Source organism: Rhinoraja longicauda, chromosome 17 (assembly GCF_053455715.1).
Source record: "Rhinoraja longicauda isolate Sanriku21f chromosome 17, sRhiLon1.1, whole genome shotgun sequence".
Lineage (NCBI taxonomy): Eukaryota > Metazoa > Chordata > Chondrichthyes > Rajiformes > Arhynchobatidae > Rhinoraja > Rhinoraja longicauda.
The window spans coordinates 27,191,113-27,209,464 of NC_135969.1; the positions used below are offsets into that span (position 1 = coordinate 27,191,113).

Genomic DNA, 18,352 nt, shown 5'->3' on the forward strand with positions numbered 1-18,352 from the left:
AAGGAAACCTGAAAGGATTCCATGATTTCCGTTGGCAGAGGGATTAAAAGCCAAGGGCCAGAGACTTGAAGTAATTCGCGGTATAAGAGGGGAATTGGGGAGCAGTTCTTCACTTCACCCAAAAGGTAGTGGTGGTCTTGAATTTGTAGACGGACAGCATGTTCGGGCAGTATCTCTCATTACATTTGTAAAGGACTTAGAAGTGTCCTAGATGAACAGTGACTTGGTGTTGGAAGGTGGGGTCAGATTGATAGGTCATTTTTAACCAGTGCAGAGAAATTGGGCTGAATGGCCTCTTTCTGTGTCATAAATTTACCTTTTATTTTTCGATGATAATGAAACTGGTGGATCAAGTTCAAATGGGAATTTTAAAAACGTATGTGAAGTTTCCAAAAGAAATTTGAATGCATTCTGGTGGTTTTTCCACTTCAGTGCATGCTGAGTCTTTGATTGAAAAGGAGACATCCTGATTCATGCTACATTTTGGCCTTTAAAAAAAAAGTGATTTTTTAAATCTATTCTTATTTATCACACCACTGCAGAAATGCATGATACAAGTCTGTCTTATCCATTTTCCCTTTTGCTCCATTAACTGCTGATCCAGACATTTGGATGGGTTCGGAAAGGGCTTGGAAGGAAGGTTTATAAGCATCCCGGATGTAACGGTTGTGATCCTTATTTCTGACAGCTTTTTGCCATATTTAAGGCAAATTGTGTAGTAGCAGAGGGAAACGAGCAGGGACAACCTCCTGACATCACTCTCCAAGCCAACCATTCAAGCCAGAACTAACACTTAGCAAAGGTTGGTTGTGTAATCTGAGAATTTGGTTCACCTTAACCACACACAGGCTTGACCAATACACCAATATGCTTTAAATGGTGGAAGGAGGGCTAAGGCTGAATGGATATGGTAAAGAGCTTTACCTATAAACTGCATGCTGCTTCTGCTACCCCGCATGTGTTTGATTTACCCCCCCCCCTTCCCATCTCTTGAGAGTATCCCTTTTGCTCCTTTAAAATACTTGAGCAGATTTTGTAAAATGCTCACGCTTATTAACTATTTTATTAATCTGTAGTTGAAACACACTGTGCTGCTTACAAAAGTCTGCGGAAGGGATACTGTTCTGAACTGCATGTGGCATTTAATGTCTAACCCTTGTTTGGTAGCGGTGTGAAGAATTAGAACAATGCTGTTAATCAATACGATCTTGAAAAGAAAATCTTGTTTTCTGCATGTCCGTACTTCCTGCAGGAGCCTGATCAAAACCTGCCGCAGAAACAGCTGGAAGATCAGAAACGGGTATGTAACCTGCACATGCACAATTCACAACGAGGAATAGATGGAACCCCCCATGGTTTTGGAAATTAAATCTTTGTTGCGGATTACCAAAACGGACTGTCTGCTTCTGGTGATAATAGACACCAATCCATGACAATATATATGATTAATATAATTATAATTGTACATGAAAGAAAACAAAAAAAAACTTGAAGCAGGCAAAGTCTTGTGTGAAAAACATTACCAAAATAATTATTTTCGAGGTGCAATCATACCAATTGCACCTGGAAAAGAACTATTTTGGGAATATGATTCTCTTTCTGAATGTTATGCTCACAAGACTTTTTCTTCGAGCATTCAGGCCTCGAGTGGAAGGCTATAGAGGTGCTTTGATGTCTCTGAAGTTTATTTTATGTGAATGTGTAAATTAATGACTTTCTGTGGACCATAGAACAAAAAAAGTGACCTTTTTTATACTAATCTTGATTCGCTGTCAGAATCCTGGCTCAGAGTTGTGTTTATAGAATGAATCAGTCTTTGCATTTCAGTGGGAAGGAGGTGGAGGGGGAGGCTAGAGAAAGAAGAGAGATTGAGAAGAGGAGGCTTGGATTATGATTGTGCAGTATATCCTGTGTAGGAGGAAAACAATGACGAGTTTTTGTCCTGAGCTTTCTGCAGATTGTGGACTCCCACATCCAACTGATGACTGACACTGAAGCCAACAGAAGCTGTTTGGTTATCTTAAAAACACAGTTGATTGTGAATGTTGATGGTGTGTTGTGCACTTTGGAAAGGCTATTGATGGGATTTTTTTATTTTATACTTGGACTTTCAGACAGCAGTTGTTCTTTAAAGCTGCAGAAATGAAATTATGAGGAAAACATATTTTGCACATGGCCATATATTGGTCACTTATTCTTTTTAACTGTGATATTCTGTTAATGTTGGGATTATTTTTCTTTTTAATTCACAAACCGGTGTTTGTGTCTGTTCTTTACTATTTTGACATTGTGAAAAAAAAATATTGCTTGCTCAGGGATGGGGATTCACATATTTCTCCTGTTATTGAGTGGACGATGTCACACAGTCAATTCAATGTAACACATTAATCCCCGAGATGTGATAGTGGGAAGTTAGACTGAAATGGAAGAGTTTTTGCTATGTTTGGATCCCATTCAAAATGGAATTCTTGCTGTTGACCACTTCTTTTCAATGCAATTAATGGCTAAAGGCTTCAAGATATTTGCATCCAACTGGATGTTTGAAATACTGTAAAGACTTGCTTACTTGATTCTATTATATTTATTGAGATAAGTAAATTGGTGGTGCAAATTAGAGGTTTTTATGTTTTCCATTTGTCATGTGATGTATACGTTAAGCAAGCACTGTGTTCAAGACTCCACTCGTGGTGCAATTGGGGTTATTGTTGGACTACAGGTTTCCAAGCAGTGACACAAATTGGCAGGAAAACAGACATTTGGTGTTAATAGGTTAGGATTAACAGCATCCTAAAATACTGTGCAGCTGAAAAACGATCATCTAATTTGCAGTCCACTCGTCTCAGGTAATTTAGTGACTTTAGAGCATTTGCAGTGTTGACTCAATTTTTAATCTCCTTTAATCCAATAGCATTTGTTTCATAAAGTGTTTATTGTTTTCAAAACCAAATGCATCTGTTATCAAAATTGGAACATGATCGGAATTTTACATTTATCGAGCAACAATGATTAACCATTTATCTTTAATATTTTAGGTGTTTTCTTATAAACCAGAATCACAAACTAACAACTTTACAGTCATGTTACAGATGAGAGAAAACAGTATTAGTTGCCTTTTTTGTCGGTGGGAAGTGTTAATAACAACCTAAAGCAGAAGAGGTTGCCCTCATTTGTGTTGTTGAAATAATTTATTTCTCAAACATGAAAATGGTGGGTCAACTTTCAACCAAGTTGTGGACATGGAATTGGGTACCTTTTTGTTTTACATATGGATTTTGTTTATTTTTGTTTTCTTCATTTCTGCAGGTGAATTTTATAAAAAGATTGCATATAAAATAATCATGAATTTACACATGCCTTGAGAATTTTTCACATCAAGCTTATTTATTATAAAGAGCAGCAATAGAAAGAGCATTGAGGATTAGCGGGTTTAATTAAAAGTTACAAGGAGGCTTTCACACAGTATCTCTGAACATCTGAACCAGAAGTAGGCCTAGAGTTGATTATCCAATTCTGTTTAGCTGTTGAATAAATTTTAGTTGTAGATATTCACTAAATGTATTGGAAATTGTAATGGTTATTAGGGCCATCAATATATTAATTTGTTAGGCCATTGTGTTAACTAGAGTTACTTAATGGGAGTCACAGTTCGCACTTATGTTTTCCTTTTGACATAAATCGGTGGACATCTAAATGACAAGAAACCTTAGGATAGTATTTTCCATTGTCACCAGAGTTCTGAAATGTCACTCTGCTTGTTGAGCTATTTGTTTTGTATAAACCAGCATCTGCAGTTCCATGTTTCTACCTTGCCTCCAATACTTGCTCCTTTGCTGTTGACCTCTCGCCTGAACACTTCCAACCAAGGAACAGGTAAGAGTATGGAGTTAGAAGGCAGGTTATTTAAATCATGCTGCTTGTTGTCCCAACTCTGTCCACAAGTTCAAGCTCACGAATCCAAACCTTAGCGTCTCAGGGTTAAAATGAATTGAGTCAGTAGCTATTCCTGGGAAATTCCAAGTTGACATAGCTTGGCATCCAATTCCATGGTGCATGTACTTGCAGCAGTCAACAGATAAACAGTTGATGTTAATTTGTCACTGGAATTATTATAAACCCATGTCAGGTTCATCGAGTTACAGAATGGAGGTTGATGTGCGTGTTTTACTTTAATTAAAGTTATGACGCTGAGCAACTAAATGATTGAAGTTTGTTTTTGTGGATATTTCATTAATGTAGAGTTTTCCTAATGCCAATTGAAGTAAGTGCTTTGCTCGACACAGCTTTAATTTGCCAATTAAAGCCAACTTCATCATGGTTAGATGGACTAAAAATGCATGTGATGTCTTGGAAATGGAAAGTAAATAGAATAAGGTAAACGAGTAAGCATTTTAACGGCTCCAGTTGGTACAGACTCATTCTTGTGACTGGATTTCGTCACTGACCTCTCCGGATCTTCTTTTTATAAAGTTGGCATTTGTGGATGCAAGTCCCTGTTTATGTGGGTGGAATATCAGAACTCCCTGACAGGTCTTCCATTCAGCTGCTCAATTACCCTGGAGAGCTGTATTGAGCCTTTGAACTCTGCAAGTAGACCAAAGGAGCTGCACACAAACTTGCAATGGGAAGAAACACCTGCAGCATAAATGCAGAAACATAACAGCAGCAGCTTGATTTCCTCATTTATTTGAGGTTAATTGGGTTCTATTGCTTTATTTAAAACATTTAAAGTCTGTATTTTTTACTACTTTTGAATATTTCCGAATGACGAAGGCATTAACAAAACTTCGTTCAAAATGACAGCTGGTAGATTTGGAGGGGGCAACACTGATCATTGAGGGAAGTGCATATCAGCTACAAACACAGACCCTGTCTGCTACGGGGCTTTGCCTATCCCAGGGAGCCAGCTTCCCATGGGGAATAGTGTGAGTCTCGGCCCACTATAAGGAAAGCTATGAGGCAAGATAGTGATAGGTAAGCTCAGATGGTTACTCAGAGATGGACCATTCTGTCAATGGCCTTTTGCAGTGGTTCAAGGTTCTTTGATGCAATGGCTAAGGCTTCAAAGTCATTTTTGGATGTTGACTATTTTGTTAAATTGGTCAACATGTTTTTGTTTTTTAATCCAAAAAAATTGTGGTCAAGTAAAATCCTTTCATTCAATACACTTGGAGAAGTTATAATGGTTGGATGATTGTTCCAAATTGACCATCATCCCACCATTGGGGCCGTGGTCTTTCTCTCTGCAGAGGATGAAATGTGATCTTAGAAAGAAGTTTGGTGTTGTCAACTCCCTGAACACCAACCAGTTCAAAGGTATTCCATTAAGTTACTAAAACCCTAGAGAGAGGGGTAGGGTTTAAAAATGACACTGTGAAGAAAAGATAAATAAAGATGGAAATAATTTGTTTATGGCCATTGAGTTACAGGGAAACTGGTGAGACCGGAATTTCCTTTGGGAACAAGGTAGGCAAAAGTGGGAAAGATCAAATCTATTGAAGGATTTAAGTATGAAATTTTTAAATTTGAGAGTCGCTGAACTGAGAGCCACTGTTGGGTCAACAAGTACAGGTTGAACAGTCCGCAGTTGCCCTTATCCCAAGTCAGACCAATCTTTGGATAATTGAATTAAGGTCAGCCATATCAACATTGGAATAGCCAAATTGGAGGGACTTAAAGCATGTATCAGATGAGTCCATAAATGGATGAAGTTGAGGACAGAGCTGAGCAATATAATAGAAGTATAAGATGGGGCTATTTGTCACCAGAGGATATATAACCATGATTCATATTCTTCATTAAAATATTCTTGGTGAAAGATAAATGTCCAGTAAAAGTTGTCTTCATAAATATTTAAGCTGCTTCTTGCAGTCAATGAATAAAGCAGAAGTTTGTGACACGCTTGCAATCATTTTGTTTGTAAATTGCAAAAAAAGGAACACATTATTATCTAATCTTGGTTATTGTTATGGTTCTTTTGAGGTCGCACTGGTCAGGAAGAATCATTTCCCATTAATAAGAGTGTAACTTCAAGGACTTGTTTTTACATTCTGTTTTTGTCATGAGTCAAATATTCCATGTTACAAAATCATTTCAAATAATATAAGTGTCACTTTTCTTTTTGTTTTAAAACAGTTGCTGCACCTATCTTTCCTAACAATCTGTTTTGCCTCATCAAGGGTGAAGCTCTAAGGCAGATCTTGGTCAACCGCTATCATGGCAATGTCAGACCAGTAGGTAGAAGAGAAAGCCTGACAACTTTTCACAATGGTCCACTATCAGCAGGAGGCATCAACAAATCTCTCGAGCGCGGTAAGATATTTCCTTTTACTACTGTCCCGCTCTCGTATGATACTAGTCTTGGAGGCTAGCTACAATACACTGTCATGCTGTGCAGTTTGCAATAAAGATAGTAACACCACAGGTCAGACAGCATCCATGGAGAAATAAATCAAACTAATACTTCACGTTTCTGACCTTGTGTTAGTGTTAGAAGATATTGGAGATAAATAGGCAAATGCGAAGACAAATAATAAAAAGGAGAAATCCACCGATGGAAGGACAGATTCAGTGATTAATCAGCAAGATAAATTATTGGTGTTTGCAATTTTGTGGCAGATTATCAATGGGCCATATGGTTGTAAAATATATATCTATATATATATATATATATATATATATATATATATATATATCATATTAAAAAAGTCTGTTTGGTTAAATTCCTGATTCTGTAAGTGGCAGGATGATTATAATCAACATCAGTTTCGTGAATACCCTTTGTAAAATGCCCACCCAAATTTATCTTCTAGAGGACAAAGGGAAAGTATGCAGGTAATTATTGGCATCTCTAACTGTACTTGAACTGACTTGGTCCAACTTGTAAAGTAACTTGCACTCCTGCCTAGTTGTTCAGAAATGTAAGAACATGGAATTACAAGTGTAAAGTAAATGACTTTGCAACGGTGAAGGTATTCTGAGCAAGCTCTCTGATTATTGAGAGCTTTGGGGTTTCTTTCAGAGCTGGCTTCTGAGGACCTCAGAAAATTTGCAGATGATACAAAGCTGAGTGGTAGTGTGAGCCGTAAGGAAGATGCTATGAGGTTGCAGGGTGACTTGGACAGGTTGTGTGAGTGGGCGGATGCATGGCAGATGCAGTTTAATGTGGATAAGTGTGAGGTTATTCACTTTGGTGGTAAGAATAAAAAGGCAGATTATTATCTGAATAGTGTTAAGTTAGGAAAAGGGGACGTACAACGAGATCTGGGTGGGTTTTCTCCGAGATCTTCGGTTTCCTCCCACACTCCAAAGGCGTACAGGTATGTAGGTAAATTGGCTGGGTAAATGTAAAAATTGTCCCTAGTGTGTAGGATAGTGTTAATAGTGTTAGTGTGCGGAGATCGCTGGGCGGCGCGGCGCGGACTTGGTGGGCCGAAAAGGCCTGTTTCCGCGCTTACTATTGAGGGCGTGCTGCATAGGTTTACTAGGTTAATTCCCGGAATGGCGGGACTGTCATATGTTGAAAGACTGGAGCGGCTAGGCTTGTATACACTGGAATTTAGAAGGATGGAGCGGATCTTATCGAAACATATATGATTATTAAGGGGTTGGACACGTTCGAGGCAGGAAACATGTTCCCAATGTTGGGGGAAGTCTAGAACCAGGGGCCACAGTTTAAGAATAAGGGGTAGGCCATTTAGAACGGAGATGAGGAAAAACTTTTTCAGTCAGAGAGTTGTAAATCTGTGGAATTCACTGCCTCAGAAGGCAGTGGAGGCCAATTCTCTGAATGCATTCAAGAGAGAGCTAGATAGAGCTCTTAAGGATAGCGGAGTCAGGGGGTATGGGGAGAAGGCAGGAACGGGATACTGATTGAGAATGATCAGCCATGATCACATTGAATGGTGGTGCTGGCTCGAAGGGCCGAATGGCCTCCTCCTGCACCTATTGTCTATTGATCTTTCTTTGCTCTCAATAATCCACTCACTCCGCTGCTCCCGAGATGCGAGGTCATTGACAAACATGATAGGGTTGGTACTGAAAATCAAATCACATTTTCTGCCGAACTCTGAGCACAGTGGAATCATGTCCTGGAATTCATTTGTCTCCCTTCAGTGCGAACATCTCTCTTACAGATGTATTGATCACTGGCAGGATATTGCAAGGACCTTAAAGCAGGCGGTGAGGACAATCTAACAAAGATTGGCCATCAAAATGTGCAGATTTTGCACATTACCAGGCTTATTACTCAGACCCAATTATTGCTAACACCCTGTCACTTAATTGAAAACAGACTGATAGCTTTATGGTAGCTGAAATAACATCAGATGTCTTACTGTCGGCATTGCATATGCACTCTGCTTTGCCAAGCTTGAGTTGGTTTCTGCAGCTCAGTTTACCTCGGAAAGCTATGCACACATATTTAAAATGACCACAGGGAATAGCTGCCTCGATTATAAATATCGCCAGTTTCTACTCTGTCCTAAAGCTCTGGCATGCATCTCCAAGTAATTAAGAAAGACTAAGAATGTATTCAACAGAGCTGATCTGCCAGTAATGAGCTACCGAGCAGCTGTCTTAGTTCAGGTTACCAGAGAAGTTTGAACAGCCTTACTAATAGGATACAAAAATAACCGCAGTAACTTAAACCGGGAATGTTACAGCAGAGAAGCAGCCCATCTAGTGGCTTTGTTTATGCTCTATACAAGCACTACTCAGTCTACAATTTGTAACCCTTCTAACTCTTCCGCGTCGACTAAGCTGGCTGATCCTTAAATAAATCTCTGCTGTTTTTTTTCAACCACTCCCCAAGGAAGCATTAATAAAGATGCCTTCCAAACTATATAGGAAACCATGTCTGTTTTCATATTTCAGATTTGCTTAAATTTTGGCCGGGGAATTGTTTTGTGATTTATCAAGATTAAAAAGTTAAGTGCAGCGCCATAATTGGAAATGTGATCTACACTCATTAATTTTGTCAAAGGTGCGCAAAATTAACTAATTAATCATCAATGTTTGTACTTATCTCAGTAAAAACTGACATTAATAAGAATTGGGTGCTTCCTATGCTGTTCCCCAAACATCGTCTCCCTGATGGAACTTAACTCCAAAGCTTGAAAGGAGGTTTCAAGCTGTTGTTTACTCCAAGGTGCAACAGTTCAAGATGCAGTTCATGTCCTGGTCACCTATTGCCACCGCCTTAAGCCCCTGCAGGAATCCTCTTGTACCACTGACCTGGACAGCTACGAGATCACTAGTATAGCAGTTACATCAGTGCTTCCTTCTATAGACAATAAAAAGCTGGAGTAACTCAGTTACTCAGTTAATGGGTGACGTTTCGGGTCGAGACCCTTCTTCAGACCCGAAACATCACCCATTCCTTCTCTCCAGAGATGCTGCTGAGTTGCTCCAGCCTTTTGTGTCTATCTTTGGTTTAAACCAGCATCTGCAGTTCCTTCTTACTCACTACTTCCTTCTAATTGCTTTGAGGTCTTCCTGGATGTTCCAATGCAGTGATTATTGTTGTTTCTGATCCCTTATTTTAGTTTATTATAGTCACGTGTACTGAGGTACAGTGAAAAGATTCTTCTGTTGCCTGCTCTCCAGTCAGATACAGGATAAAGGGTGTAACGTTTAGTGCAAGGTAAAGCCCGGTTAAAGATCTCCAATGGAGTAGTTGGGATGTCAAGGCCACTCTCAAGTTGGCGAGGGATGGTTCAATTGCCTGACAACAGCTGAGAAGAAACTGTCCCTGAATCTGGAATATGTGTGCTGCACTAAAAGGCAAAAGTGTTGAACGTATCACACTAAGATTGCAGACATTTGCATTTCTTGAGTTTAATTGGATTTAGACCTAATTTTAGGTATCTCCTTTTGTATGACAATCAGTAGACGATCTGTAAAGATAGAAGATTAATAATCTATGTGGAGAATATTTAGTGGGATATTGTGAAATGACAGGCCAGCAAAATAACCGTCATATACATCGACCAGGTTCATCTTGCTATAGAGCATGGACATTCAGAAAAATAATAATTGAATCAGAACTGAAAGTAATATCCTTCATACTGCTCATTAGATACCACTGCTTGCTGTAGGTCTAGGGCAAGTTTAATTGAAGTATGTCCAATAAGTTTGTAATGGGGCTTAGGGAAACTTGGCAGATTAATTGGAGGAAAACTTGTGACAACAAACCAAAATAAAGTTAGCATGAAATGTTATGCAATATTTATTAAAGGCTTTTGCATATTGGTGAAAATGGCATTCCAAGCTGAGAGTCGGCATGATTAGAGTCGGCATCCTGTCAGTTGTCTGATAACTGCACTGTGACCAATTGAAGTGCAGTAAATTCATAAACTCAGAGGTTATAGGAGAAGAATTAGGCCATTCATCCTATTAAGTCTACTCCGTCATTCAATCATGGCTGATCTACCCTTCCCTCTAAACCCCACTCTCCAGCCTTCTCCATAACACCTGACACCCATACTAATCAAGAATCTATCAATCTCCACCTTAAAAATATCCACTGACTTGGCCTCCACAGCCTACCGTGGCAATGAATTCCATAGATTCACCACCCTCTGACCAAAGAAATTCCTCCTCATCTCCTTCCTAAAGGAACATCCTTTTATTCTGAGGCTATGGCCTCTGGTCCTAGACTCTCCCACCAGTGGAAACATTCTCTTCACATTCACTCTATCCAGGCCTTTCATTATTTGGTAAGTTTCAATGAGATCCCCCCTCATCCTTCTAAACCCCAGCGAGTACAGGCCCTGTGCCGTCAAAGGCTCATCTGCACACAGCTGTCCTCCACTCTCTGGATTTTCCTGCAGGCCTTTCATTTGCATCTACTGTGATTTCTTAAATAGGTTTGATTCCTTTGCTCCTTATGATGTATTCTGAATAAATATGCATTACATTGCCTGCTGCACATTTGGCTCTTTCCTATGAACCAGTTGTACACTCGCACGCTTTAAATCATCAGCTGAGACTGCAGCAAAAGACAATTTGCTTATGGAACAACTGGTACATCTTCGCAACTGGATCTTGATGACTTGGTCCCAAGGATGGAAAGCACAATTTTAAAAATTGCAAATAATTCAACATGTATATATTTTTAAACTGTGGTGAGGATGGTAAAAGACCTTGCGGTCACTTGGCATCAATATAAGCGATAAGACTCAGTGCTGAGAAGTGTGCGGTGACATCTTTTGATAGAAGAGAAGGGAAATTATGTGCAAAATGTGCACAAACTCTGAAAAATGGCGGGAACCAGTTAAGAAAGCACGTGAAATCCTGAATTTTAGAAAACAGAAGCTTGGAGTTAAATGTCTCTCACACACGAGTGTGACTTCAATAAGAGTTCTGTCCTCAATTCAGGATTCTCGTAGTTAGAGCCACAAGTAGTCTTTGGAGAAGGCACAGGAGAGTTTTACCAGTACAGCAACAAGGTTGAGGGATTGCCACGACATGGACTGTGAACATCTCTGGGGAAAGTCAGGAGGAGATTTGCTTAAAGTGTTTGCAATGATGCAGTATTTAGAGTAAATAAAGGGAAACCGATCCAGTGGCTGAAGGGTGAACAACTGGAGGCCACAGATTTAAGGTGATTGGCAAAAGAACCAAAGGCAACATGTGGAGGGGGAAAATATGTCTTGTGCAATAAGTGGTTAGGACTTGGAATCCCCTGTCTGACTGATGGATGTAAGGTCAATAACAGCCTTCAACAGGGAATTGGGTAAATATTGAAGGGAGCAAATATGCCATGATATAATGTTACCACAAAGGAGTGGACCCAACTGGACTGTAGAGGCTGCTGGACTGAAGGGCCTCCTCCCCTCTCCTGCCCTAATCTTATGATACTCTGAAATGCATTGCTAAGTGATGCTTATAAAGGGTGTGAAGGTGTGGAATGAGACTTTTCTTCTGCTTCATTACACAAGAGGCCAATGTTTGAATGCAACTCAGCTAACATTTGCCAGGCTCATCACAGGTTCTGCATTCTCAGCCAGTTCCTCCGAGGAATGCAGAGGAGAACCGACTTGTTCAAGTGCACATTTAGACATGAAATTAAGATGCAGGATTGCTGGGGAGGGGGAGAGTGGGATGCCTGCAGACTGGTATATTCCCTGAGGTTAGCACATTTGCCAACTTGGAGGAGCAATTCAGAGAATGGGGTAAAGTTTAAACAGCAATTTGCTCAGAATTTTAAACTAAAGGAACTCCCCATTAGAGACTTTTATTCCTGGCACAGCCGACATTACCGTCAGCCCATGCTGGACTCCTGGTTGCATTACAGGGATGTTTTTGCATAGACACAGTGATGAAATACCAGTCAAGTAGCTCCACGAGGATAATTGGCAGATGTTCAAGAGCACTTTCATGTGAAAATATGAGATAGTTCACTTATTCTGTGGTCTTTGAAGTCATGGTAATGTGTGGGCATGAGTTGAAGGGTTTATTTGTAGGTGAAATCCAGTGGGTGGGCTGTGTAAGAATTAGAGCCGAGAATTTGTGCCACGTTCTTGGTAATTATAATCATACTAGACATCTGTCTCTGTGTTCCACTGTTATTTAATGTAACCAGCCTTCATTTATACACCCATTTTGTGCAAAAGTACTAATTGTGATATGTCTGGAATAGCAAGTTGCTGCAACCAGAAATTGTAAGGGATCTTGGTCACAGGCAGATCATCCCTTGAATAATTTCAGAGGGAAAAAATCCCAGTCAGTAATTGGGTGCCCTTACTTTACCAGTATTGATTGGTTCCTTGATTTTCAGTACTCTTCATACGTTAGAGGAGCAAAAGTAGGCCATTCGGCCCTACAAGTGTACTCCACCATTCAATCATGGATGATCTATCTTTCCCTCTCAACCAGTCTCCTGCCCTGTCCCCAAAACCCCTGACACCGTACTTATCAATACTAATCAACTATTCTTCCAATGGGCAGCATGGAAAGCCCTAGAGAATTGTGCACCACTATTGCAATAACACTTGAGCCCTACTATTATCACTCGGGCCCTATTATTTTTTATGCTTTTATTTAATAATCTAATAATGTCCCTAACTGCCAGAAGGGGGAGGGGAGGAGGGGGAGGCACCACAAATCCGCTCTGGAACATGGAGTTTCCTGGGAAGTCCTGGCAGTTCAGCTTTCTGCAGATTTTCCCTTGTGATCACCGTACAAACATTGAACATCCTGTTGGCTTCTTGCTGCTGAATCCTCAATTGCACTCTGAAGCTGGGTTCTTTGTGTGCCCAGATGTAGACCACCCATCCTCTCCAGTTTCCCAGATTTATGTGGGAGATGTCTCTCTCTATATATATATATATATATATATATATATTATATTACTAAAACTCTCATCTTGTTTGTTTGATTGTACGTACCCGAAATACAGCCACAACGGTACACACGAGAGAGAGAGAGAGAGAGAGAGAGAGAGAGAGAGAGAGAGAGAGAGAGAGAGAGAGAGAGAGAGAGAGAGAGAGAGAGAGAGAGAGAGAGAGAGAGAGAGAGAGAGAGAGAGAGAGAGAGAGAGAGAGAGAGAGAGAGAGAGAGAGAGAGAGAGAGAGAGAGAGAGAGAGAGAACTTTTGAAAGCTGATGAACTTTTGAAAGCTGATTTTAGCTGGGGTAGAGCTCAGCTGACGAAACATTTCTGCGTACAGTACTTGCTTTTTACAGCTGGGGCATCCATTGCAGTTTCATTTCACCAGAATTAGCCAGGACTCACCTGGAGCAGACATTTAACTACCATGGTGGCAACAGCCAGTCAGAGGCAGCAGGTCAACCTGTTGGGAGTGACTGTCCTCCTGATGCTTCAAATCCCTTCCTGTATTTGCAAGGCACAAGTCAGGAACATGATGGAATATTCATCACTAGACTGGATGAGTCCAGCTCCAACAAATGGAAGGTATTTATTCACAAAATGCTGGAGTAACTTGAAAGATGGACAAGAGAGGCAGGTGCGTGGCAACACTACGACTTGCAGGATCCCTCAGTTTTACATCATCCTGACATGAAAATCTATGATATAGAAAGTAGCATTTGCAGTTCCTTCCCACACATGGAAATCTATCTCAAGTCCTTCAGAGGCAATGGGTCAAAAAAACCTGAACTCCCGCCCCAGCAGTGCTGTGGAAATATCTTTACAGGTAGGGCCTGCAGAGGTTGAAGAACATTGTTTACCACCTTTTTATCATATCATATCATATATATACAGCGCGGAAACAGGCCTTTTCGGCCCACCAATTCCGCGCCATCCAGCGATCCCCGCACATTAACACTATCCTACACCCACTAGGGACATTTTTTTTTTTTTTTTAACATTTTACCCAGTCAATTAACCTACATACCTGTATGTCTTTGGAGTGTGGGAGGAAACCGAAGATCTCGGAGAAAACCCACGCAGGTCACGGGGAGGACGTACAAACTCCTTACAGTGAAGCACCCGTAGTCAGGATCGAACCTGAGTCTCCGGCGCTGCATTCGCTGTAAAGCAGCAACTCTACCGCTGCGCTACCATGCCACCCTGATGGCAGTTAAGATTGATGGCAGTTAAGATTGAACAATAATGCCGGCCGTGCCAATGATGCCCATATCCTGAGAAATGAATAAATAATGAAAATCTTCTGTTCCCTTACTTTTGGATCAAGAGGTAACCCAATGAAGGCATTTATTAAGCTAGAAATATTTATTGGCGTAATGCAAAGAACGCATTTCCTCTTCAGGAGTATAAAGACATTGGGGCCACAACTTTAAAATTCGAGCGGGCCACGACTGAACAAAGACGGGAAGCAATCTCCGACACTTTAGTGACATTTTCTAACACATTTCCTCATGCCAATCTCCAATCCATTGGCCACAACTCTTTGGACATTGACTGGTGCTTGCCACTGTTTTAAGGTTATACAGCATGTAGCCACAAATGGAGGAGTTGCAAATGGAACAAAGTTGTGCAATCATTGAACATCCTCAACTCATGCCTTCTGCTGGGGACTAGGTCATTGATAAGGCAGCTGATGATAGCAGAAGTTACAAAACAATTAAGATTCTGTTTACCCATATTGTTCCGAATAGCTTTGTTTAAATTGGGTACATTGGGATCAAACGTATGTGGATGCTGGAATAATTGCAATTCTGGAGATCGACAGATCTTAAAGTTAGGTTATCTAGGAATATAAAACAAAGGCAACTAGTTGAGGTAGAGATCTACCATGAGCAAATTTAATGGCAGATTATAACCAGGACCACTACATGACCCATCCTTGTTCTTAAGGATGAGAGATGGGCATGTCCGTTGGTTGCACTGCTCCTCAGATAATGATGTTTGTATCCGCATGCAACATGACCGTGACAATATTCACACTTAGATCTTTAAATGGCAAATAATGTTCATGCCAACCCAACAACACTGATGGCCTAACCATTTCCCCGTTTTGGGCAACAGCAGTCCATTACCACATCTCCTCCGCCAGCAGCTTGGGAGTCACTACTGACCAGAAATCTATCTGGACTAGTTGCACTAATTCTCTGTCTGTAAGGGCAGTTCACAAAGGTTAGGTATCTACGTGCCTCATCTTGTGATTCACCATGTCCCTATTAGAATCTACACAATAGGAGCCATTTGCTTGGTTCAAGTTACCTCGAATACTTCAGAAAGATGAAAACCTATCTAAGACAAATAACCCAACGATCAGCTCTCCACGTTTTTCTGACCGTCAAACTGTCGCCTCCAATCTACCTGTCAAATGTCCTGACGGTAAATAAATTGGTTAAACACAAGCATTTTATGGTATTTTGAAATGACTTTACTTATTTTAATATTATGTGCTTCTAAATGCATCCAAGAGAACCTGCCAAACCTGGGGACAGCATGCGACAGCGCCCGCAATAAGCAACGATACCTGGCGACAAGCCAGCTGTCGCCGAGAAATTTCAAACCGGATGATTTCTCAACGACGCGCTGAGATCTACTATGATTTTTGGAAGACTCCTCACAATCATGCCCGCAACACCCCGGCGAACTGTCGGTGACAGCCTAGTCGCTGGCAGTCGCCTTAAAATCGCCTAAGTGGGACAGCCCCTTAACTCCACTTTCTAGCCAAGTTGCAAGCTATGCTGACTCAGAAATATATCAAATTACTTCACCTACCTTGGTTCAAGATCCTGGAACTTCCCAGCTGCTGTTCAAGACACTTATTTTTCTCCAAGGTTTTCCAACTTTGCCTCTGAATGAGTGAATAATATGAAACACAGTAAATATCTAAATTGCCATTCACGCCTGATGAAGTGACGTGTTTCAAACAATCTCTACTGCTTACTGAAGGTCTTGGAAGGTTTTGTTCTTGCGCACCCAGGAATTATAGGAATACTATGCCTATAAGATTTAAAAATCTTTAAATAGCACATTAATTCAAAATGAAGCCTTTAATTACTGCATCATTTCCTGTTTTGGATGTATTTTTCCTGATGCTCTCTTTGGATAATGTAGTGTAGATGCTGGTTTACAAAAGAAGACACAAAATACAGGAGCAATTCAGCGAGTCAGGCAGCATCTCTGGAGAATGTGATACGTGATGTTTTGTGTCCGGTTCCTTCTTCAAACATGGTGGGGGCGTGGGGGGATGGCAGAAAGCTGGAAGAGAGGAGGGGTAGAAGAAGGCCTGGCAAGTTGTTACAGACGAGGAGGGTTTTTTTGATAGGCATATTTTAGGTAGTATGACCATTGAGTGCTCCAAGTTTAGGCAGTATAAAATTGAATTCTCCTCACCCTTTTCCCCCCATATACCCCCCACACACCCCCTCCCTTCTGCCTACATTCCATCCTCTAACTTCACAATGTGCAACCCTTCAATCCTTTTGTCTTACACCTTCAGTCTTTTCATCTCTGGCATTTGTCCAATCATCTGCCTATCAATAAACCCCTCCTCATCTGTATCAACCTCTTGCCTACCAGGCTTTGTCCTGCCTCTCCTCTCTTCCAGCTTTCTATCCCCCACCCTCCCCCACAATCGGTCTGAAGGGGGAATCCCAACTCGAAAAGTCACATCCATGTTCTTCAGAGATGCCACCTGCCCGCTGAGTTACTCCATTACTTTGTTCTCTATTTGGATCAGTTCTCTTAATTTTTATATTGTTTGAGCAAGGTTTTGCCTAAGTGCTATCTATGTATTGGCTAAATTAATCTTTTGCTGTTTTCAACAAATGGCCTCTCACATAATGTTCTTCCAGTCTTAACTCATTGTTGTTTTTTTCCCCAATTATATTCCAGTCATTTTTCATCCTTGGCTGCCAATACAATTATTTTTCCCCCACGGGATAAAGAACAGCTCAGAAGTGAAGTTCCATGTTAAAGTTGAATCTGCTGCACATCTGTGCAGACTATCTAATGTAATGGATAAGTCAGTCTGTGTTGTTATTCCAGTGAAAGTAGGGTGTCAGTTGTCTTGGGAATCGCCAATTCATTCATGGCTTGTGGAAGCTCATTGTTCTGGCCTGAACTGACTGCAGTCACTTAGTTCCTCGAAGTGTGATTCCAACTAGTCTTGTATTTCTTCCAATGAAATACGTCATAACCTTCACCAATTCATGTATATTGGGAACTATTTTGGTGTCCATGTCAACCAATGTTCTGCCCAGCTTGAATCATGATTCACATTGTGAGTTTATAGTTACTTCCACTATTGAATCATTGAAAGATCAATTGCAGAACTGAGGTTCAAATCAATATTTCCTCTTGACATAGAATAAGATTTGGCTCATTGAATTTATACTGGCTCTCAGAGCAATTCCTTTCCCCCGCTAATTTCCCCTGTAATCCATACTCTACATTCTCACCATTTCTGCCACCAACTACATCCGAGGCAATTTAATGGCCAATTAACCTACCATGGACTGCATATTTGGCACCTGGGTGTAAAGCAAAACACCCAGAGGAAATTCCCTCAGTGAAGGAGAATGTGTAAACTGCACACTGGCAGCAGCGGCGGTCTGGATTGAACCTGGGTAATTGGAGCCATGAGGCAGCAGCTGTACTAGCTGCCCCACTGTGCCACCCACAGATAAATGGAAATGTCAATTCTGACACACTGCAGTTCTGACTTGATGTGTGCAGCCTCTTTCCCTGTTTGATGCAAGAGAAAACATCTCTCTCCTTGTGTTGCAGGGAATCCCGGCTTCAGTTGTTCCGTATCCTTTTTTACAACTGAATGTAATACTAGTGTGAAGACAATGAATATGGAGCTTATGTTTTTTCTTGATAAGAGTCTATCCAGTCTTGATGTATTGAGAAATGCTCCAAAGCTGACATAAGCCTCTTTAAGCATTCCAATTTGGTCATTGCAAAGAATA

General features: G+C 40.8%; 1 protein-coding gene across 12 annotated transcripts in view; it reads left to right on the top strand.

Moving 5' to 3' along the window:
* The window catches only part of LOC144601899 (inositol 1,4,5-trisphosphate-gated calcium channel ITPR1), a 446,238-nt gene that overhangs the window by 244,056 nt on the left and 183,830 nt on the right, over positions 1-18,352 (top strand). For 8 of the 12 annotated variants that reach the window (XM_078414430.1, XM_078414431.1, XM_078414437.1 and 5 more), the window contains exons 40-41: positions 1,253-1,300; positions 6,177-6,309. In XM_078414430.1, the coding sequence (XP_078270556.1) occupies positions 1,253-1,300; positions 6,177-6,309 (181 nt within the window). The remainder of the gene's footprint in view (positions 1-1,252; positions 1,301-6,176; positions 6,310-18,352) is intronic. The other 4 variants (XM_078414435.1, XM_078414436.1, XM_078414441.1 and 1 more) reach the window with 1 other exon arrangement.